This window comes from Lampris incognitus, chromosome 2 (genome assembly GCF_029633865.1).
Source record: "Lampris incognitus isolate fLamInc1 chromosome 2, fLamInc1.hap2, whole genome shotgun sequence".
Taxonomy (NCBI): Eukaryota; Metazoa; Chordata; class Actinopteri; order Lampriformes; family Lampridae; genus Lampris; species Lampris incognitus.
Window position 1 is genome coordinate 124,637,609 of NC_079212.1, and position 21,586 is coordinate 124,659,194.

The 21,586-nt window shown below is 42.5% G+C and overlaps 1 protein-coding gene across 2 annotated transcripts in view; it reads right to left on the reverse strand.

The window, feature by feature from the left end:
- ipo9 (importin 9) overlaps window positions 1-21,586 on the reverse strand; it is a 55,767-nt gene that overhangs the window by 11,494 nt on the left and 22,687 nt on the right. For both annotated transcript variants that reach the window (XR_008809874.1, XM_056275262.1), the window contains exons 17-20: window positions 13,515-13,643; window positions 12,527-12,802; window positions 5,149-5,315; window positions 553-686 (exon numbers count right to left, since the gene is read on the reverse strand). Coding sequence is in view for 1 of the 2 variants with exons in the window: in XM_056275262.1 (XP_056131237.1) it covers window positions 553-686; window positions 5,149-5,315; window positions 12,527-12,802; window positions 13,515-13,643 (706 nt within the window). In the remaining variant the exon portion in view is untranslated. The remainder of the gene's footprint in view (window positions 1-552; window positions 687-5,148; window positions 5,316-12,526; window positions 12,803-13,514; window positions 13,644-21,586) is intronic.

Below are 21,586 nucleotides of genomic sequence, written 5' to 3' on the forward strand. Positions count from 1 at the left end.
GTGGTGAAAAAAGTTAGTCTGGAGCCCTGGTTCATGTTTCTTATCAATGACAAAGGACATAAAAAGTATAAATATAATGAACTCAAGGACACCTTGTGGAGAAGCACCCCCGAGCAACTAGGCTATCAGGATAGTGAGTAGGTTATGTAGTTTACTTTTGAATGTAGCAGAGTTGGTAGCAAGGCAATGCTTCCTTGCCAAACCAGAGATGGTCACGGTACACTGCAACAGAGGAAATGTGCCTGGCGGGGGTCAGGTAAACAACAGGTGGGGGTCCTCCTGCAACCCCGAAGCAAAGAAGAGGAGATCCCCGTGCACCACACCGCCATACTTGAACCCGCAGGCTTGAGCCCCCTTACGTCTCGCGATTTTGCAAGAGAAAGCTAGGCATCATTGCCAGTATGAATAGTTTTGATGCAAAATATTCGCAGGCAAGTATTTCGCATTTTCTTGTTGTTTATTCATCACGTCCCCAGTGTGTAAAAGGCCTTAAGAATGTGGCATAGCTCAGTTTGGAGAAATGATAAAAGTAGAGCGTTTTAGTGTCCTTACTCTTGGCAGATTTGGAGCGTGTACGTATGCCCTCGTCAAGGCTGAAGATCTCCTCTCCTTTCACCACAATGTCCTGGAGACGTTTGTCATTGGTATTAAGGCCATGCTGGAGGAGCTTGCAGAGGGCCACCGTGCTGCGAAGAAGCATAAGATGGTATATCAATTTCCATACCGTTTCATCCAATTCCTCTCAATTCATCTTGTCACTGTGTTCAGCAGTTCAAACTTTTTTTCAACAGGTAAATCCGCAATAAATTCTTAAAACTGTATTCGAGAATTGTCCCAGCAGTACTGTTTTTACAATAGTATTACCTCCCCTTTATACCAGCGGCACTCATTATTACCACCTTTTGCCACTAGAGGGAGCTGTTGGCCTATTATGCACATCCCACACTACATCGCATGATAACTCAAAGTTTAAGGACACCTCTGCTAATGTGACTGCAACTGTCCCAAGGTTGTGTTAAAATATCATACCAGCAAGCAATATCACATGTTGATGATGACCGGCTGATTTAATCAAATCAAATGTCTTTATTTCGAACATGCAAAAGAAAAGAAAAAATGACCAAGCATTAAAAAAAAAAAATTTTTTTTAAAAAAGGAAAAAAAAAACCCAGAAGAATTCAACAAATGAATTCGCAAGAGAATCCAACAAATATGTTCAAAAAGGAGCAGGAGGAAGTTACTACTTATAATTTTCTGCCCCTTCATGTTCAATTAATAAACCTAAATAATAAACTTAGTATTTCATTCTCAATACCTATTGCAGAATGACTCAATTGAAAAGCAATAAAAGCAATAAAAAACAAAAAAAACTAAACAAAGAAAACAATAACAATGATTTCCAAAAACAACAATAACAGCATCCACCATGGGTGTCATGGGTGAGAGAAGCAAAACCTCCTCCTCATCCTTGTACCTCTTCAAAACACATTTTTGTATCTCTTTTTGAATTGATAAACTTGTGCTTTCACTGAGTTCTTTATCTAAACCATTCCACAAACACCCCACAATTTGAAATACACAATTTTGCGAGTGGTATGAACAGCGTTTCTTAAAACTAAATTTTCCTCTTAAATTGGATGGGGATGATTTGAATGGGACCCAGAGGTAAGCTCTGGGGGGAAGGCCTCTCCTACCCCCAGATGCCAAGACGCCTTACAGGGAGCACCCCTACAGACAATACTAGAGCGGCCCTGACAACCTTGGTTACATTGACTAACGCCTGTCTGCCATGGCAGCTCTTGCTTTACGCAGCCGACAAAAGTAATTTTCCATTTTGCCTTTGGTTTGGTCCTTTCTTACATTGGACGCCTTACAAGAAAGGGAAAATCGGAACTGATCAAAACTTGTTTAATGAGTGATGCCCGCTCACCTCTCACAAGTTATTTTCGAAGAATTAGAAAGTCGTTTGTTTTTCTCCTTTTTGATTTCAATTTTGTTAGGTTTTTTTTTCTGAAGTTACTTCTTTCTGACCCTATTATCCCTCCTAGTTTGTTCTGCACTGTTGACAATTTCTTAAACTGTTCTGGATTAGTCATTTCTAATAGGGTAAGTCAAGTCAATTTTATTTGTATAGCTCAATATCACAAATTACAAATTTGCCTCGAGGGGCTTTACAGCAACACAACAGTGGTTCCTTTATTCTCTTTCTAGTCTCAAAGCAAACATTATACGGTTTTTTTTTTTTATCTGTTGAGGGTCAGTTGCAGATTGTCATGTAGGCTACGTTTCAAAATCCTGTTCTAATATAGCAAAATAAAAGAGCCGTTAAAACTTTCAATCATGTAATGTAGAAACAAACAAAAACCAGACAAAAATCTTAAGTAAAGTGAAGGAAAAAGAATCAGGGTTAATGGATTTCAGTACAATTCAGGTTTTCCCGCTGAATCAACTAGCCCTGAAAATGGATGGCGCTGGAGCGTCGGGCCCATACCCGGCCGTCACCAGCAGCAGGAGCCTTGCCATGGTGTGCACAGAAGCCCAGGACGCGGGCGCGGGTGGAGCCGCTGTGGGTGCACATGCAAATATTCAAACGAGAACTTTGAAGGCCAAAGTGGAGAAGGGTTCCATGTGAACAGCAGTTGAAAATGGGTAAGTCATTCCTAAGAGATGGGTGAACGCCGTTCAGAAGGAAGGGGTGATGATCTCTGTTGCCCCCCGTCGATCGAAAGGGAGTCGGGTTCAGAGCCCCGAATCTGGAGTGGTGGAGATCGGTGCCGCAAGGCTTCCAGTGCGGTAACGCAAGCAATGTTATTCTTTAACTTATTATTAATTGGGGATCAGCATCTTGGGTGTATTGTAGCTGTAGTTGGCTGTATTGTATTGCCTTTTCTTATCAGGCCCCATTCTTGCGGAATACCCTGCCTGCTGCCATCAGACAATGAGTCTGTTGAATCCTTTAAATCCAAACTTAAAACTGATCTTTTCGCTTTTAAACTGAGTACATCACAACTTATACTGCATAGCGGTCGTTTCTTTCTCAGTGAATTTACCAAGCACAGTTCTACCGACATGATTATCGAGTATAGATGACTGACTATTGTAAACTGTTCTCTTCTCTCACATCTTTTCTCTCTCTCTGAATGATGTCTTCTCCTTTCTCTCCTCCTGTGTATGTGAATGATGTGATGTGAGTTTCCCCCGTGTGCATGTGTAGTCTGTCCTCCTCCCAGGTCTCCGTGGTAAAGGTGGTCGCCACCTGGACACTCCTTGGCACTTCATCACATTTTCTTTATATCTTATAAATCCATATAATTTTGTTATCCTGTTTCAATGTTATATCCTTGTCCCACTTCAATGTGTGACTAATGATTTTTCTTGTCTCTACTCCTGTGTATGTGAATGGTGATGTGAGTCTCTCTTGTGTGCATGTGTAGTCTGTCCTCCTGCCAGGTCTACATGGTGATGGTGGTCGCATGGTTCAGGTGCTAGGCTGTTCCGGTGGCGTCTGGACACTGCTTGGCATCTTCCTTATCATATTCTTCATACATCTTATAATTGTATTATAATTCTGTTATCCTCTTTCAATGTAGTATTCTGTAAATTGTGTTTTATTCTGTACACACAACATCCATTGCACATCTGCACATCTCAGGAGAGAGATCCCTCCTCTGCTGCTCTCCCTGAGGTTTCTTTCTATTTCTTCTCCCTGTTAAAGGGTTTTTGTAGGGAGTTGTTCCTTATCCAATGTGAGGGTCTAAGGACAGGATGTATTGCTGTAAAGCCCACTGAGGCAAATTTGTAATTTGTGATATGGGGCTATACAAATAAAATTGACTTGACTAGCACACATTCATTCAATTGATGTTGTAATTGAACACTTGTGCTGGAGCAATAATACGCACTTTCATTTTGTAAGTACATAATAGCGGTATTGATGGTGTGGAGTTAATAACACTAATGCTGCTCTTATGCCAGAGGTAAAATTGGCCACCTTGAAATACCTTGTAATGGGAAGAGATGATATCTTTATCCTAACAGTCAGAATCATATTCATTTGCCATGTATCCCTTGGCGTGCCAGGAACATGGTTTGCGATTTATTCATAGCTGGACTTTTAAGCAAAAGATTTTAAACAAATATTCACAATCAGTCAATTTTTATGAGGATTCACTGATATTTTAATAGTTTACATGTTACCGAATATCAAATTGTTTGATTAAAAAAAAAAACAAAAAAAAAACAACAACAAAAATATGCAATATGAGGAAAAATAGGAGCGAATAATTAAATTCAACAATGGGATGGAGAGGCATGCCATGTGCTTATGATTTTGGATTTGAATATCGTCAAATTAACAAATCAACAGATCTACTACTACTTTCGGCTACTCCCGTTAGGGGTCACCACAGCAGATCATCGGTTTCCATTTCTTCCTGTCTTCTGTATCTCCCTGTCACACCAGCCACCTGCATGTCCTCCCTCACCACATCCATAAACCTCCTCTTTGGTCTTCCTCTTTTCCTCTTCCTTGGCAGCTCCATATTCAGCATCCTTCTCCCAATATACCCAGCATCTCTCCTCCACACATGTCCAAACCATCTCAATCTTGCCTCTCTTGCTTCGTCTCCAAACCGCCCAATCTGAGCTGTCCCTCTAATATAATTATTCCTAATCCTGTCCTTCTTCATCACAGCCAGTGAAAATCTTAGCATCTTCAACTCTGCCACCTCCAGCTCCGCCTCCTGTCTTTTCGTCAGTGCCACTGTCTCCAAACCATATAACATAGCAGGTCTCACAACCATCTTGTAAACCTTCCCTTTTACTCTTGCTGGTACCCTTCTGTCGCAAATCACTCCCGACACTCTTCTCCACCCACTCCACCCTGCCTGCACTCTCTTCTTCACCTCTCCTCTGCACTCCCCGTTACTTTGGACAGTTGACCCCAAGTATTTAAACTCGTATGCCTTCTTCACCTCTACTCCTTGCATCCTCACCATTCCACTGTCCTCCCTCTCATTCACACATAGGTATTCCTTCTTGCTCCTACTGACTTTCATTCAAAACAACAAATCACCAGATAACCCACATAAAATCTGGAATAAAAAAAGAAATCCGGAAAAAGAAAATTCATTCCAACTGATGTCTGACCTGACTTTGCCCTCGTACTGTCCGTAGAAGAGGTGCTGCCGGCTCATCCACTCTGTCATGACGAACTCCAGGGCGGGTTTTCCTGTGGGGCCAGGCAGGCTGCACAGGAACTCCAGCAGGGGCTCCAGCTGGGAGTGCACCAGGTGGGCAAACACCATGATCAGAGACTGTAGATAGGAGAAGTGGGGCGCAGGAAGAGAGATAAGGTAAGGCAACTTTATGTTGGGCAAAATACAACAGATAGATAAGTTAGATAAATACTTTATTGTTCCGAGAGATTTGTTTTCACCCTTTGTATAGCGCCTCACTAACAGTGAACACATGTACACATATAACACACCACAAAATATACAGAGAACAGGGAGACAATACATTAAAGCGGCAGTAGACAACTTTTTTGCTTTAACTTATCATTATGAAGTAAACATTGATTGCACAGTGTAATGGCTATAGACTATACACAATGGGTGTTTCGATAAGCCTCACTTTGACTATGCAATTCTGTCCGCCACCGGGTAGGATCTCGTGGGAAAATGAAGGCTCCGTTTTTGGCACAACGGAAGTGTGTCAACCATTGCGCAACAAAAATAGGAAGAGGACAGCACTTTTGTTTTTTCGCGGTAGCCATCCCCAGTAGTGGAAATGGAGGAAGGAAGAACAACCATAGTGACAGCAGAAACTCTACCCAGCAAGAGAAAAAGAACCCTGTTGACGGAGGAGGCAAGATGGCGAACAGGGAGAGTGATAGAAACAGAGGTAAAACAAGCGTGAACCTCAGACGGGCATTCATTCGATGGAGAGTGCTCCGGGACTTGAGAGAGTTCCAAGTCGACATTCAGCTGGCATTCTTTCTACAGGGTTCCTACTCTTTTCTAGAGATCATTTTCCAGGACATTTGCAGTGATGAGCGAGCTAGTATGACAGACAGGGATCGCGCCATACACCAATATGTTCCTCTCTGTGAAAGTCTGATTTAAAAGATGTGCAGTCTATGGCTATAACTTATCTATGAAATCATCGCTTACATGCTTATAAATTATGACAAATTGATCATAGAATAATGCAAACATACCTGCAGATGTACAGCACTTCACTTTATTAGTATAATAACCAAGTTACATGATGGTCTGGGCAACCCTCACCTCAGCCTTCTCTTTTCTCTCTTATTTCCTCTCCTGTCTCTTTCTCTAAAAAATAAAAATTAGGCCAAGTAAAAAATAAAGAGCCAGCAGAAGTATCTGGCACCTGTCTTACTACTACTACTACTAATAATAATAATAATAAAATCAGGAGAATCAGTGCATAACCTAACATAAATTGGCCTTAATAGAATTGAATAACATTCAAATGTCTGTGACCACAAACATTCATTTTCCAGTGCTGTATCATGGATATTCGTCCTGCAAAGTGGTCAATATAAAACAAAGCAAATGTCACTTTCAAATAAAAATGTTCCTCATTGAGTTTAGTGTACTCTTGACACTCTCCTGCAGGTTTTCCAGAGTTTTTGCTTGAGCTGCCAGGTCTTCCCTTTTCTCTGTAACACTTTTGTGATAGGCATTTGATTTTGACAGTAATGTGAAGTCCTGCTTTTTCTCTGCCCTGACGGCCATTTCATCTGCATCATCTCAATGCTTTGCATTATTCTTTGCCTTTTTGCTTTGACATTTTCCATTTCATAGTGGAGGTCCTTTCTTTACTTCTCAATTGCAGTTTGGTCTTTTTTCTTCTTTTCATCCTCCAGGTGCTGCACATAAACCTCATTCAACACTGCAAAGGAGCAAGGATGAGGTACTTTCTGCAGAGCTTCATCCATTGAATGCCCAGCCATTGCATCCTGAACCAAGCGGAATGCTACTAGAGCCCTCTCCTTCAGGTATTCTACAAGCATATCCTTGTTGACAGAGTGCCCTCTTTCTACTGCAGCTTGTCCATGAGACAGTGAGAGGAGACGTTTCATTATGTCCCACAGCGTTGCATACTCTGCTTTGCCACTGACAACTCTTCCAAGAGTCATCAAACCTGAAGCTGTAAACAAAATCTTGGAACTCTGCTTTATGGCTTGCACTGACATGCAATGATCATGCTTTATACTGAGCAAGAACTTTGTCACACTCTGAGGCAGTGTACCATCCCGCATTGAGGAGAACCTGTAGGAGTTTCCCAAATATTGCTATTGCACTTTCAGCTTCCGTTACCATGGTCACAGGGTCAAGGGAGCTCATGTGCTGCACTGCCGGGTACATAAGAGGACGTCTCTCCATAAATTTCTTGCAGATCACAGCAAGCAAGGAGACACATTCTTTCTAGAACACCTGTATATTCACTGAATTTTCTTGGAGCTTTTCAGATGCTTTCTCCAAAGCTTGGTTTGTGGCAAATCCTATATCCAGCTGTTTGAGTGGCAAATGGGTTGCTTTATCTTGTGGGTCCAGTTTCAGCAGCTGGAGAGGTGTATTTATCTTCTCCAGTTCTTCCCTTTTGATAAAGCATGACAGCAAGCCTCTCAGCGTGGACTGGAGCTCCTTTGCTAAAAAAAAATGCCCCATTGGGGCATCTGTCTGGAATGTCTCCAAAAAAGGCTTCAGCTGTCTAGCCACAAATGCAAAAAACTGGAGCTTAGCCTGAAAAAGATGGTCATGAGTGGCCTCTTTTACTGTACAGTAGAATGCAGATGATGGCACTTTACTTTTCGGAAGTTTCTTGTGGCTGCTGATGTATTCCTGCACTGATGGCCACACTTCTATTGCCCGCTCAGTAACTGCTAAGTCTTCCACCCATTGATGGACACAGAACTTCAGAGGAAATGTTGTTTTGACCACCTCAATGACGTCCTCTCGCCTTGCTGGTGAGTCATAGAACAACTGCCAAAGAGCTCTCAGTACATCTCCCACCTTCCAACCTGTCTCCTTCTCTCCATTTTGAAAACTTTTATGCACAACATGCAAACAAGAACTTCCCAGATTGATCATCTTTGGCGCATCTGGGTCCACTTGGCTCTTGTCCTCTTAGAATATCCTCAGGAACTTCCAGTTAGGGCCATGCATGGAGACCCGCAAGAGCTTATGAGGATCAAGTGGTGAAAGGGTTCTCTTGATTCTCTCCGAAAGCTTCTCTGCTTGAGTGTGTCCCATAAACTGTGAATCAAAATAGTGCACAGCTCCCATCCCTTCGTGTTCACTCCGGTACTGCCCAACAACATCCATCATTTCTTTCTGTGTCACTTTATTTAGGCATTCACCAAAAGACACTACACAGCACTTGTGTCTACATAGCACGTGTCTGCCATTCTTCTGTAAGTTGGGTTGTTGTGAAGCGTCTAGTGTGTTGGTGTAGTGTTCTGTGCCTATCACGTGTCACTCTCAACCTTCACCGCTGGCTAGCAGAAATGCAAACAGGAGAGCCGAGCACATAAGTCTCTCCCTGCCAGTACACAGCCTCTCCAACAGCAAGCTCTATGTAGTGCCTCCTCGTGGCGACACACGGTAACTGGGTACACCTTGGACCCTGGCTGAACTACAAGGGACTCGGAGGAGGTCTGGCCCCTAGACGTGCGGTACGCAGGCCCACCGGTGTGTGGATATTCCCCGATGCCCACGAACCAGCCCCCAGCTATGGGTTAAATAGTGCCACTGCCTTGTGGATACCTCAGGAGAGGAATAAGCTACGGGAGTAAACCCCTACAGAAAATCAACGTCCACAGTGCTGTTTTTTGTTTTTCTTGCCCTTCTGTATCTGTCTAAGTCGGGAAGTACTGCTGGCATCGCGTGTGGCTGCTGCTTCTCCCTCTTGTAGCCCCCCCTTCCCATCCACACCTGTATGTTTGTGCTATGTTTATCTGTTGTCTTGTTTCACCCCGTTTATTGTAAAGCGACTTTGAGTGTTAGAAAAGCGCTATATAATATTGATTTATTATTATTATTATTGATAAACTGCTCTTTGAAATATGGACACAAGCCAAAACATACAAAGTAAGCCGATTTTGTTGCACCACATGAAAACCGTTTGGCAATCTCACTGTCTGGGAACATCTGACCAACAATGACTGACATATCAGAGCTAGAGTTGAATGAGTAGTGTGACATGACCATCTTGATTACCCAGCAAATCTCTGCTTCAAGCACATTACATTACAGTCATTTTGCCGACGCTTTTATCCAAAGCGACTTACAATAAGTGCATTTAACGTAGGAAATCAGGAGAACTACTAGTCATCAGAGGTCATAAGTGCATCTTTTCTCTAAACAAGCATCTAAGAGCAAGCACAGCTTGGCTTGAAAAAAATGGCTAGTTGCCTTGTGCTCCTGAGCTTTTTCCCTGTTCACTTGTACTTGACACTTGTAATACTGTGCTTCCATGACTGCCACTTTCCTTATGTACAGTGGCTGTTTGTGGCTCTTGGTTTGTTGGACAGCTCCTTCCTTCTCCTCTGACTTTTGAAGGTGTCACCCTCATGAAATGTGTTATTCTTCTCTCGTTTAATTGTCCAGCAACTTTGACATGGCCTTGCCCTCATGCATGACTCTTGAGTGCTGAGATGCCTATATTACCAACATCAACAGACTTCTTGCAACTCTTGCAATATGCCCTATGCACATCTCCTGATACTTCCCCTAGCCAGTCCCTGAACTGGGGTCTTCTCTCCACTCATTTTTGAACTTGCACCGTCTTGACATTCTGTCACTCACTCCTGTAATTAGAGGACAACAGGACAATATTTCAGTATATGGGCATAACCTTTATGTTTTGTCACTACTTTTACTTCTATCTCCTCTTACTGTTTTTTTTTTAATTTCTTGCCTTGTTTTAATGCTGTTTTAATATTGTGATTATATTTTTATATTTTATAGAATTCCATCATTGTATTTTATTTTGTTTCTTTTGGAAAGCCCTGTGTGCTCTATGCTTGGCAAGTGCTATGTAAATAATGTATCATTATCATTTTTTATAACTTGAATACCTTTTTCTTATGAATTATATTAACAATTGCTGACTGAACACCAACAACACAAATAGTAGACAGCAATTTTGCCTACTGACAAATCTAGACTGAACTTTACATACCTAAATGTACAATTCCAAGTTAGAGTGGAGTTTGCTAGGATTATTAACTGCTAGAGATGTGAACGACAGGTTTTTGTTATTTGTTGTTTTCTTTCATTTGCAAATCAATCTGGGGGCAATTTAGACAGACAGCCAGCAACGTAGATTAAATGGTCGCCAGGTATACAATCTTGGAATACTCCACAAAGCTTACAAGGTAAGATAGCTGTGGGTTGCGCAGATGCCTTGAGGCTTCACAAGCCTGCAACAAACATTGTTTGAACGTCTGGTCAACTTTTCAGAAGAAAAGCTCTATAGTCAGCTTGTAAGCTAGTACGTATTGCTGAACCAAACTTTCTCGTGCTTTTATTTTGAAGGCAAAAATCGTTAAAGCGGAAGTGTACTGTGATTTATTATCTCTGACAGTTGCTGCCATGACGGAGATTGCCTCGAGGTCAAGGGTAGCAATGTTTCATACTCCTACACCTGTGGCTTTGTCACAGCCTGCCAAACACTGTAACCAGTGGCTTGTAATGAACAAACAGGACAATCATTTAGCCAAACGATCTACACATAGCAATAATAATAATAAAAACGATTTCTGATTGAAAGTCGGTCATTTAGTCAACATATTTTTTCACATCCCTATTAACTCCTACTGACTCTTCTTAGTTTATCACACCATACTTTAGCCCCATTTAACCTTAACAATACAACATTGCATTTGAAGAGACGGCACCAGCAAAGTAAAACAATAGTTAGCCAGTATTTAGCCGATGTTCGACTCACATACAGCTGGGCTCCCATTCATTATTATCCAACTCGCTCAACAATGCCCAACACACATTTGAAACTACTGCTCCTAGCCATAGTTGAATCACAAACCTTAAACCTTTGCAGGCAAACACAAGCTAGCAAGTAGGGATGGAGAAAACTCACAAACTTGAACTTGATCTGTAGCATCGCTTGCATACACTAGCCAGGGGCTTGCTGGAATCCTTTGGCTTTCCTGGATAATTCATCTCAAATGCGAAGTAGCTAATATTTTCTGTTTTCTTTGTCAATCAAAATCGGTCGCGGAGGCTTGGCAATCCGTAGGCGACTTGCCTCCTTTAGTTTAATAAGTTACGTTAACAAAGTGACAAGACCAAATGGAGTGCATGACGATTCAAGAACTGGGAGCTCGATGTGGGCTTCTGTGTGTATGTGTGTGTGTGTGTGTGTTTCAGAGCAGAGCAGGTGAGAAATATGGAAATATTATTCGTTTTGAGGCACTCCTATAGATCGCCTAGTAGTTAATTCTAAGCTAAAAGAAAATAGAGGAATGTTGAACTAATTTTCCAGGACATTTTAGTTTTTCTCTAATTTTCCATGACTGGAAAATTGGTCAGCTATTTTCCAGGTTTTCCAAGATGCGTGGGAACCCTGTTCTACCGGATCAGTAAGTAACACAACCTGCCTACTTACTAATACCACCGATGTTTTACTCTGCCTTTATCATAGCACTGAGATTGGGGTTTCTAGTTCAAATTGGGATTCTTACAGTTGTTCCTTGCTTTAGACAATAGCCAGGCTTGCTAATAAATGGAAAGTGATCCGGTTGTCGTTGCGACAGCGACACAAATAATAATACCCCTTGGAAACACAAAGGGGGAAAGTTGAAATGTTGTCTGTTGTCTTCTATTTAACAGAAGAGTTTAGAGGCTCAGTGAGTTGAGAACGTCAATGGCAGAAGGAACAAAGCTCATTTTAAAGTGGGCCCATCTCCAGGTGAGGGACCTGTGCCTGAGACCAGATGGAATCAGTGTGAAGAATGGGTTAAGGGGGTGAATGGGATTCTGAGTTATGATTAGTGCTCTGCATATCATGGCTTTGTGATTGAAGTCTGAAATGTAGGTTGGGGATGGGAAAGCCAGTGACTTCGGATGTGCTGTGCAAGACATGGATGAGCCAGTTCCTATTGCTGATTGTTAAAATGATGAAGAAACAGGGGAAGCAGTAAAATAGTATGGGCTGAATTATATTTTTGTAAAGCAGCAGGAGAAGGTGAGGTTCATTAGAAAGCTCCTCGAATTTATGAATGACAGAGCGACTTTGCTGGCAGGATTTATAGATACCAGTGGTGTGTTGGTCCAAACAGAATTGAACAGTGACACCAACCCTTTCATAATGCTAATTAGTTATTAGTCAGGAGTATCATTGTGTGTTTGATGCTAGAACAACAACATGGCTTTCTTTTTGTAATTACAAATACTAGTATTTGCAAAGTGGAGTTAATATTTGTGGTGCAAATGTAATGATTTTTTTAAAAATAGTATTCGTATTGCTCATTCACCTGCATGACACTCAATGTCTCTGCCTGCTGCATCTTACTGAGGATGGCTCTTAGGATCTGGTCTAGCTGGTCCCCCAGCTCTGTGCCAGCCCGGGAAATCAGTGTGGACACCAGCCTGCCCACGAAAGCCGCCGTGAACTCTGAGGTCCTGGGGTCCAGGAGCTGGTTGACTACTTGCATGACATACCATAGGCCGCTGTTCCCCTGCTCATCCCTCCACTGGCCTACCTGCTCCAGGGCAATGGAGACATAGGCCCGCAGACACTCACCACCATTCTGGAGAGGAGGGGGAAAGAGTCAACAGAGAGAATAGAGGCAACGTTAATGTTTGACACTGGTGACCTTGGGAGAAAGATTAGGGTCATGTGAAGCAGTAAATGATGGAGAACCACTGATCACTGAACTGCATTTACTGGGATAATCCCTGAATAAGAGGTGGAAGTAAAAAGAAATTAACAATAAAAGTAGAAGTGATGGAATTGCTTGTGAATTAAAAGCAAGCATAATAAAAATTCAAGTAATAAAAAAATTTGAGATAATTTGTGACTAGGCCCAATTCATCCCTTAAATTACAAAGTCAATTTTTGTCAAATGCAAGTCATTGGACTACTCTACACCCCCTCTTTGTGACAAGGTTGGAAAATTATGATAATTTATAAGGGAATTGCCAACTCTCTGAAAAAGGAAAAACTGCTATTATATCCTAGAGAAATTAATTATTTAGACATTAAATACAGAAAAAAGTACACACTATGTGTTTTTCTATGTTTTAGCAATAGATTAAATTTTAGGTGGAAAAGCACTGGCCTCGGGGAGTAAACAATTTTACAAATACATCCAATAAAATACTTATTAGGATCTAATCTAGTTCAAGAAATTACATGTATGATATCACCCGTCTACCAGATTTACCTGCCTGTCCCCTCTAAACAAATATGACAAATGTAAAATAAAAAAAACAAAATCCCATAGATTTTGGTGGTTTCACCTGCATGATTGTGTTATCATCAGTGCGGAGGGTGCACTGAGCCACAACAGGGAAGGCCTGACAGACCAGCATCTCAGACAGAGGGGCTTTGGTGTTGCGCACCACTGTCGTCAGGATGTCTATGGATGTCTGTAAAGAGAAACCACACATGGTAAGAGTGAAATTCAACTTTCTGAGGAACTGAAGAACAACTTGTTGACCACCACATACATTTTTTTGATTTTCTTGCAGTGCATGAATTAATGTTTCGATTGGTGTGAGGCCTTTCCTACACAAGCCACAGCAGAGGCAAAGCAGAATTTGTGGTTTGTCTGTGAATGTTCTCATTCATCCAGGTCACGGTTATCCAAAGGAGTTGAATCAAGTGCAACTGGACTTGGTATATATCCGTGATGACGTTTCGCCTCTCATCCAAGAGGCTTCCTCAGTTCGTGCCTTTCTGACTAGACGAAGCTAGTCTGACTGGCTGGTGATGAGACTGAGAATTTATCCTCTTGGGAGTCGGTGTCAGAGCTAATGATGTCCATTGCTCTTTGTGTCCTGATGTTTACCAACACCTGTCGCTAACAAAGCCAAGGTTTGCCAGTTGGACCTTTGTGAAAACTGCCACACGTTCCAAAAAGACCAACCAGGTGAGCGACGAGGAGAAAAGGAACAGAAGGAATAGCACAGTCATCCCATATGTTTCTGGGGTCTCCGAGAAACTCAGGAGAATTTTCAACAAACACCGCATCCCGGTATACTTCAAACCCAGCAACACACTCCGACAAAGACTGGTTCATCCCAAAGACCGTGTACCACACAACCAAAAAAGCAATCTGGTGTATGCTGTACAATGCAGTGAGGATTGCACTGACCTATACTACATAGGAGAAACCAAGCAACCACTACACAAACGGATGGCCCAACACAGAAGGCCAAACTTCTCAGGACAAGACTCAGCAGTCTATCGACACCTAAAGGAGAAGACACACTCCTTCGAGGACAGCAACGTACACATTTTGGACAGAGAAGATGGATGTTTTGAAAGAGGGGTGAAGGAAGCCATCTAAGCAAAACTGGAAAAACCATCCCTCAACAGAGGAGGAGGTCTGCGACACCACCTATCTCCCACTTACAATGCCGTCCTTTCATCTCTACCCAGGAGACTCAAGAAGCCTAGCCTCCAAGACCAACAGTCGGTCACTAACGGCTCCAACGACTCTCATAACCACTGAATAATGAAGTCGAAACTAACACCCCCAACGACCGTCGCTGCTAAACAAATGCAAATCAACAGCTCCGATGGCGACTGGCGCAGCTGGACATCGGAGCACAGAAGAGCCACGCATATCAATAGCTCCGATAACGACGGGCGCGGCCAAACATCGGTACACAAAAGAGCCACTCATATCTATGGCTTTGTTAGCAACGGGCATTGGTAAACATCGGAACACAAAGAGCCATGGACATCATTAGCTCTGACAACCACTCCAAAGAGGATAAATTCTGAGTCTCATCACCAGCCAGTCAGACTAGCTTCATCTAGTCAGAAAGGCACAAACTGAGGAAGCCTCTTGGATGAGAGGTGAAACGTCTTCACGGATATATACTGTAACGTGCATGGATAAGTAGACACATTGGTCCTTGACTAACGGGTCGGACCCTTTAGTCGACTGGTCAATGTTGTCGCTTGCGGAGTGGGAGACACGGGTTCGCGTTCCGGCTGTGGCGACAGTCTCCCAGACTGCCCCCCGAATTCGCTACGTTGGTGTCAGAAGTGGGATGGTGAGACCGTGAGGTCATTGGAAGCGCGTGTGCCTAGAGGCGTGAGGGAGCTGATATGCTGAAGCACGGGGACGTGCTTCCCGAAGGAGGGGGGTAGTGTAACGTGCATGGATAAGTAGACACGTTGGTCCTTGACTAACGGGTTGGACCCTTTAGTCGACTGGTTAACGTTGTCACTTGCGGAGCGGCAGACACGGGTTCACGTCCCAGCTATGGCGATGGTCTCCCGGACTGCCCCCCGAATTCGCTACAATACCAAGTCCAGTTGCACTTGATTCAACTCCTTTGGATAATGTGTGGTTTCTACAAGTCGCTAGTCATGAATCAGTTCAAATGTTGATCAAATTTAAAGCCAACTTTTCAATAGTCCAAAAATTTAAAAAAAATAAATAATAATAATTAAAAAAAAACAAACAAACAACGAGTTTCCATTAGCCTATTTCAAGTGATTAAAAACATTTCCGTATGTGAAGGACAACATCAAAAACACTGAAGAATTAGGTGCTCTTGAGCATATTTAAAAATCAATTCCCTTGCTGTATTACATATATCTTACAATTCAACTTCTACAATTTAAGCGATTTTAAAGATATTACTGACAGATTTAGGTGTTCCCTCACTTTTTAGTTTATCCTTTGTACTTTTTTATTCACAACACGAAGAATTTTCATAAAAATTGTGTGAAATATAAATCACAGGATGAAAAGACTTGAGTAAAGAACAGGAAATTATACAAACAACTGGAAGCCATTACCAGCAGCTCTGCCCATTTAATAATACTGGACTTCCACTTTGGTGAGCTTGAGAGCCAGATGAGGGAAATGGGGACAGCCATTTTGAACTGCTGTTAAACTACATTTTTTGGGCCCACAGATGGATGAATTACAGATAAAAAGAAATCACATGAGCAAGATCTGCCATTTCATCGCCACCATCACCGGTGTCTAAATTCTCAGATTATGACTGGTCTTTAAATAAGCCACAATTATAAAGGTTATGTGCATGCACTTATGGCAAAACAATGAATTTCATTAAACATCACATTAAACCCTTCACTTTAATCAGTCTTAATAATGAAGAAAACAATGCAACATATTTTACAGTCATTAAGTAGAAACACTTCATTTCACACATTTTGTAGACAGTAAGTGGAATGTGGATTTCATTAAGATTGACATTCAACCAATTCAATAATCTGTCAACACAAGAATCTGTCCATAAAATGATGCAGAAGCTTTTGTGTTAAATACCAACACTTAAGTATATCTATGTATATCAGACAGAAAACGAAAAAAAAAAATCAAAACGATATATATACACACACACTCACCGGCCACTTTATTAGGCACACTTGTCCCACTGCTTGTTAACGCAAATTTCTAATCAGCCAATCACATGGCAGCAACTCAATGCGTTTAGGCATGTAGACATGGTCAAGATGATCTGCTGCAGTTCAAACTGAGCATCAAAATGGGGAAGAAAGGTGATTTAAGTGACTTTGAATGTGGCATGGTTGTTGGTGCCAGACGGGCTGGTCTGAGTATTTCAGAAACTGCTGATCTACTGGGATTTTCACGCACAACCATCTCTAGGGTTTACAGAGAATGGTCCGAAAAAGAGAAAATATCCAGTGAGCGGCAGTTCTGTGGGCGAAAATGCCTTGTTGATGCCAGAGGTCAGAGGAGAATGGCCAGACTGGTTCGAGCTGACAGAAAGGCAACAGTAACTCAAATAACCACTCATTACAACCGAGGTATGCAGAAGAGCATCTCTGAACGCACAACTAGTCGAACCTTGAGGCAGATGGGCTACAGCAGCAGAAGACCACACCGGGTGCCACTCTTGTCAGCTAAGAACAGGAAACTGAGGCTACAATTCGCACAGGCTCATCAAAATTGGACAATAGAAGATAGGAAAAACGTAGCCTGGTCTGATGAGTCTCGATTTCTGCTGTGACATTCGGATGGTAGGGTCAGAATTTGGCGTCAACAACATGAAAGCATGGATCCATCCGGCCTTGTATCAACGGTTCAGGCTGGTGGTGGTGGTGTAATGGTGTGGGGGATATTTTCTTGGCACACTTTGGGCCCCTTAGTACCAATTGAGCATCGTGTCAACGCCACAGCCTACCTGAGTATTGTTGCTGACCATGTCCATCCCTTTATGACCACAGTGTTCCCATCTTCTGATGGCTACTTCCAGCAGGATAACGCGCAATGTCATAAAGCTCGAATCGTCTCAGACTGGTTTCTTGAACATGACAATGAGTTCACTGTACTCAAATGGCCTCCACAGTCACCAGATCTCAATCCAATAGAGCACCTTTGGGATGTGTTGGACCGGGAGATTCGCATCATGGATGTGCAGCCGACAAATCAGCAGCAACTGCGTGATGCTATCGTGTCAATATGGACCAAACTCTCTGAGGAATGTTTCCAGTACCTTGTTGAATCTATGCCACGAAGGATTAAGGCAGTTCTGAAGGCAAAAGGGGGTCCAACCCGGTACTAGCAAGGTGTACCTAATAAAGTGGCCAGTGAGCGCTCACCGGCCACTTTATTAGGCACACCTGTCCCACTGCTCGTTAACGCAAATTTCTAATCAGCCAATCACATGGCAGCAACTCAATGCATTTAGGCATGTAGACATGGTCAAGACGATCTGCTGCAGTTCAAACCGAGCATCAGAATGGGGAAGAAAGGTGATTTAAGTGACTTTGAACGTGGCATGGTTGTTGGTGCCAGACGGGCTGGTCTGAGTATTTCAGAAACTGCTGATCTACTGGGATTTTCACGCACAACCATCTCTAGGGTTTACAGAGAATGGTCCGAAAAAGAGAAAATATCCAGTGAGCGGCAGTTCTGTGGGCGAAAATGCCTCATTGATGCCAGAGGTCAGAGGAGAATGGCCAGACTGGTTCGAGCTGACAGAAAGGCAACAGTAACTCAAATAACCACTCATTACAACCGAGGTATGCAGAAGAGCATCTCTGAACGCACAACTAGTCGAACCTTGAGGCAGATGGGCTACAGCAGCAGAAGCCCCCCCCTGCCACTCCTGTGGCACCCGGTGTGGTGTGGTCTATGCCACGAAGGATTAAGGTGTACCTAATTAGGTACACCTTGCTAGTACCGGGTTGGACCCCCTTTTGCCTTCAGAACCTCCTTAATCCTTCGTGGCAAAGATTCAACAAGGTACTGGAAACATTCCTCAGAGAGTTTGGTCCATAATGACATGATAGCATCACGCAGTTGCTGCTGATTTGTCGGCTGCACATCCATGATGCGAATCTCCCGGTCCAACACATCCTAAAGGTGCTCTATTGGATTGAGATCTGGTGACTGTGGAGGCCATTTGAGTACAGTGAACTCATTGTCATGTTCAAGAAACCAGTCTGAGATGATTCGAGCTTTATGACATGGCGCGTTATCCTGCTGGAAGTAGCCATCAGAAGATGGGAACACTGTGGTCATAAAGAGATGGACATGGTCAGCAACAATACTCAGGTAAGTTGTGGCGTTGACACGATGCTCAATTGGTACTAAGGGGCCCAAAGTGTGCCAAGAAAATATCCCCCACACCATTACACCACCACCACCAGCCTGAACCGTTGATACAAGGCAGGATGGATCCATGCTTTCATGTTGTTGACGCCAAATTCTGACCCTACCATCCGAATGTCGCAGCAGAAATCGAGACTCATCAGACCAGGCAACGTTTTTCCAATCTTCTATTGTCCAATTTTGGTGAGCCTGTGCGAATTGTAGCCTCAGTTTCCTGTTCTTAGCTGACAGGAGTGGCACCCGGTGTGGTCTTCTGCTGCTGTAGCCCATCTGCTTCAAGGTTCGACGTTTTGTGCGTTCAGAGATGCTCTTCTGCATACCTCGGTTGTAATGAGTTGTTATTTGAGTTACTCTTGCCTTTCTGTCAGCTCGAACCAGTCTGGCCATTCTCCTCTGATCTCTGGCATCAACAAGGCATTTTTGCCCACAGAACTGCCGCTCACTGGATATTTTCTCTTTTTCGGACCATTCTCTGTAAACCCTAGAGATGGTTGTGCGTGAAAATCCCAGTAGATCAGCAGTTTCTGAAATACTCAGACCAGCCCGTCTGGCACCAACAACCATGCCACATTCAAAGTCACTTAAATCACCTTTCTTCCCCCATTCTGATGCTCGGTTTGAACTGCAGCAGATTGTCTTGACCATGTCTACATGCCTAAACGCATTGAGTTGCTGCCATGTGATTGGCTGATTAGAAATTTGCGTTAACGAGCAGTTGGACAGGTGTGCCTAATAAAGTGGCCGGTGAGTGTGTATATGTATATATATATATATATATATATATATATATATATATATATATATATATATATATATATATATATATATATGTATATATGTATATGTATATGTATATATATATATACACACTCATTAATATCAGCTGCTAATGAGTATATTTATATATATTCATTAGCAGCTGATGAGTGAGCGATGCACGGAACAAGCTTGTACTGCTATGTATTAAAAGTTATTTTTCCTACATCTATATTGATATTCCGCCCCTCATTAGTCGAGCACTTTTATCAACACCATTGATGGTTTCTGAAAAACAAAAAAACTATATATATATATATATATATATATATATATACATACACATACACACACACACACACACACACACACACATACATACACATAACTTTGTTAAAAGAAACACTCAACGGTAGGAAAAGTGCTCAACAAATAAGGAGCAAATAATCCAGTTAATCAAGTAAATTCTCTATGAGACAGTACAAGCCTGTTTCATGCCACAAGATGCTGATGATTGCTTATGGCATGAAACGGGCTTGTACTGTCTCATAGAGAATTTACTTGACTAACTGGAATATATATATATATATATATATATATATATCATAGTTGCTGGCATCCAACGACGATAAAACCACACAAAGTGTGTATAGAAGCCCAGCTAGCTGATACGCAAGTGTCCTGGACAGACAAGCCCTTAAGCAAAGCCCAAGACAAAACTATTCCTCTGGTAGAGTGTGCCCGCACTCTCCCAGGTAAACTCAAGCACTTGCTGCTGTAAGCCAGAGAAATGGCCTCAACTATCTAATGAGAAAGACGTTGCTTTTACAGAGCCTTGCCCTTAACTGGATTAGCGAAGCAGACAAACAGCTGATCACATTCACAAAAAGGCTGAGTATGGTTAACATACGTGCTTAAAGGCCTCACAGGACACAACATATGCAACCTTCCATGCTCTTCTGAGGCGAAAGGAGGAACGGACAGTGAACTTAATTCAAAAACCAATGAACTGTAGGACAGGCATGACTTTAGGAATATATGCTGTATTAGGGCGTAGTGTCACCTTCGTATCTACTGGTGCAAAAACCACGCATGCTGGATGTATTGACAAAGCATGAAAATCCCCTACCCGTTTAACCTAAAACGAGGGCTGTCTTATATGAGAGAAACTTTATGTCATCTGACTCCAAGGGTTCAAAAGGCGGTTCACACAGAGCATCAAGAACTAAGTTAAGATCCCAGGGAGGAATATTGGGCCGCACAACTGGTTTCAATCACCGTATGCCTTTCATAAACTAAACTTAGCACAAAAAGTAAGGAAATTTGTGTTTGGTAGATTATTTCTTTGTTGTAACAATGCTTCTTGACAATAAATCTTATATCAGGCACCTTAATGTCAGCACCTGGGGTACCAGAAGCTCAAAACAAGAGTCAATAACAACAGCAAAATAAGCTGTTTGGCATTGGCAGAGAAGATTTGGCAAAGTTTTCATGGGCGCAACCCACATACTCAGCTCTGCTGGCTCATCCCACAAATGCATATTCCTTACAAATGGGGCACTATTTAAAAGGGAAATAAACAGGCTTTCCAACGGTATAAGATTTATTGCCAAGAAGCACTGTTACAACAAAGAAATATTCTACCAAACACAAATTTCCTTACTTTTTGTGCTAAGTAAATATGGCCAGAAGGTGCACCGCCAGCAACACTCCACGAAAACCCACATGAAAAGTCGATATTGCAGCTAAATAGAGCTTAATGGTAGAAAAGGAACGGCTCTGCTCCATCAGGTCCTGAAGGAATGTCAGAACATCCACCGTCCATCCATTATCCAAACTACCTATCCTACTCAGGGTCACGGGGATGCTGGAACCTATCCCAGCAGTCAATAGGCGGCAAGCAAGGAGACACCCTGGACAGGCCGCTAGTCCACACACACACACACACACCTAGGGACAATTTAGTATGGCCGATTCACCTGATCT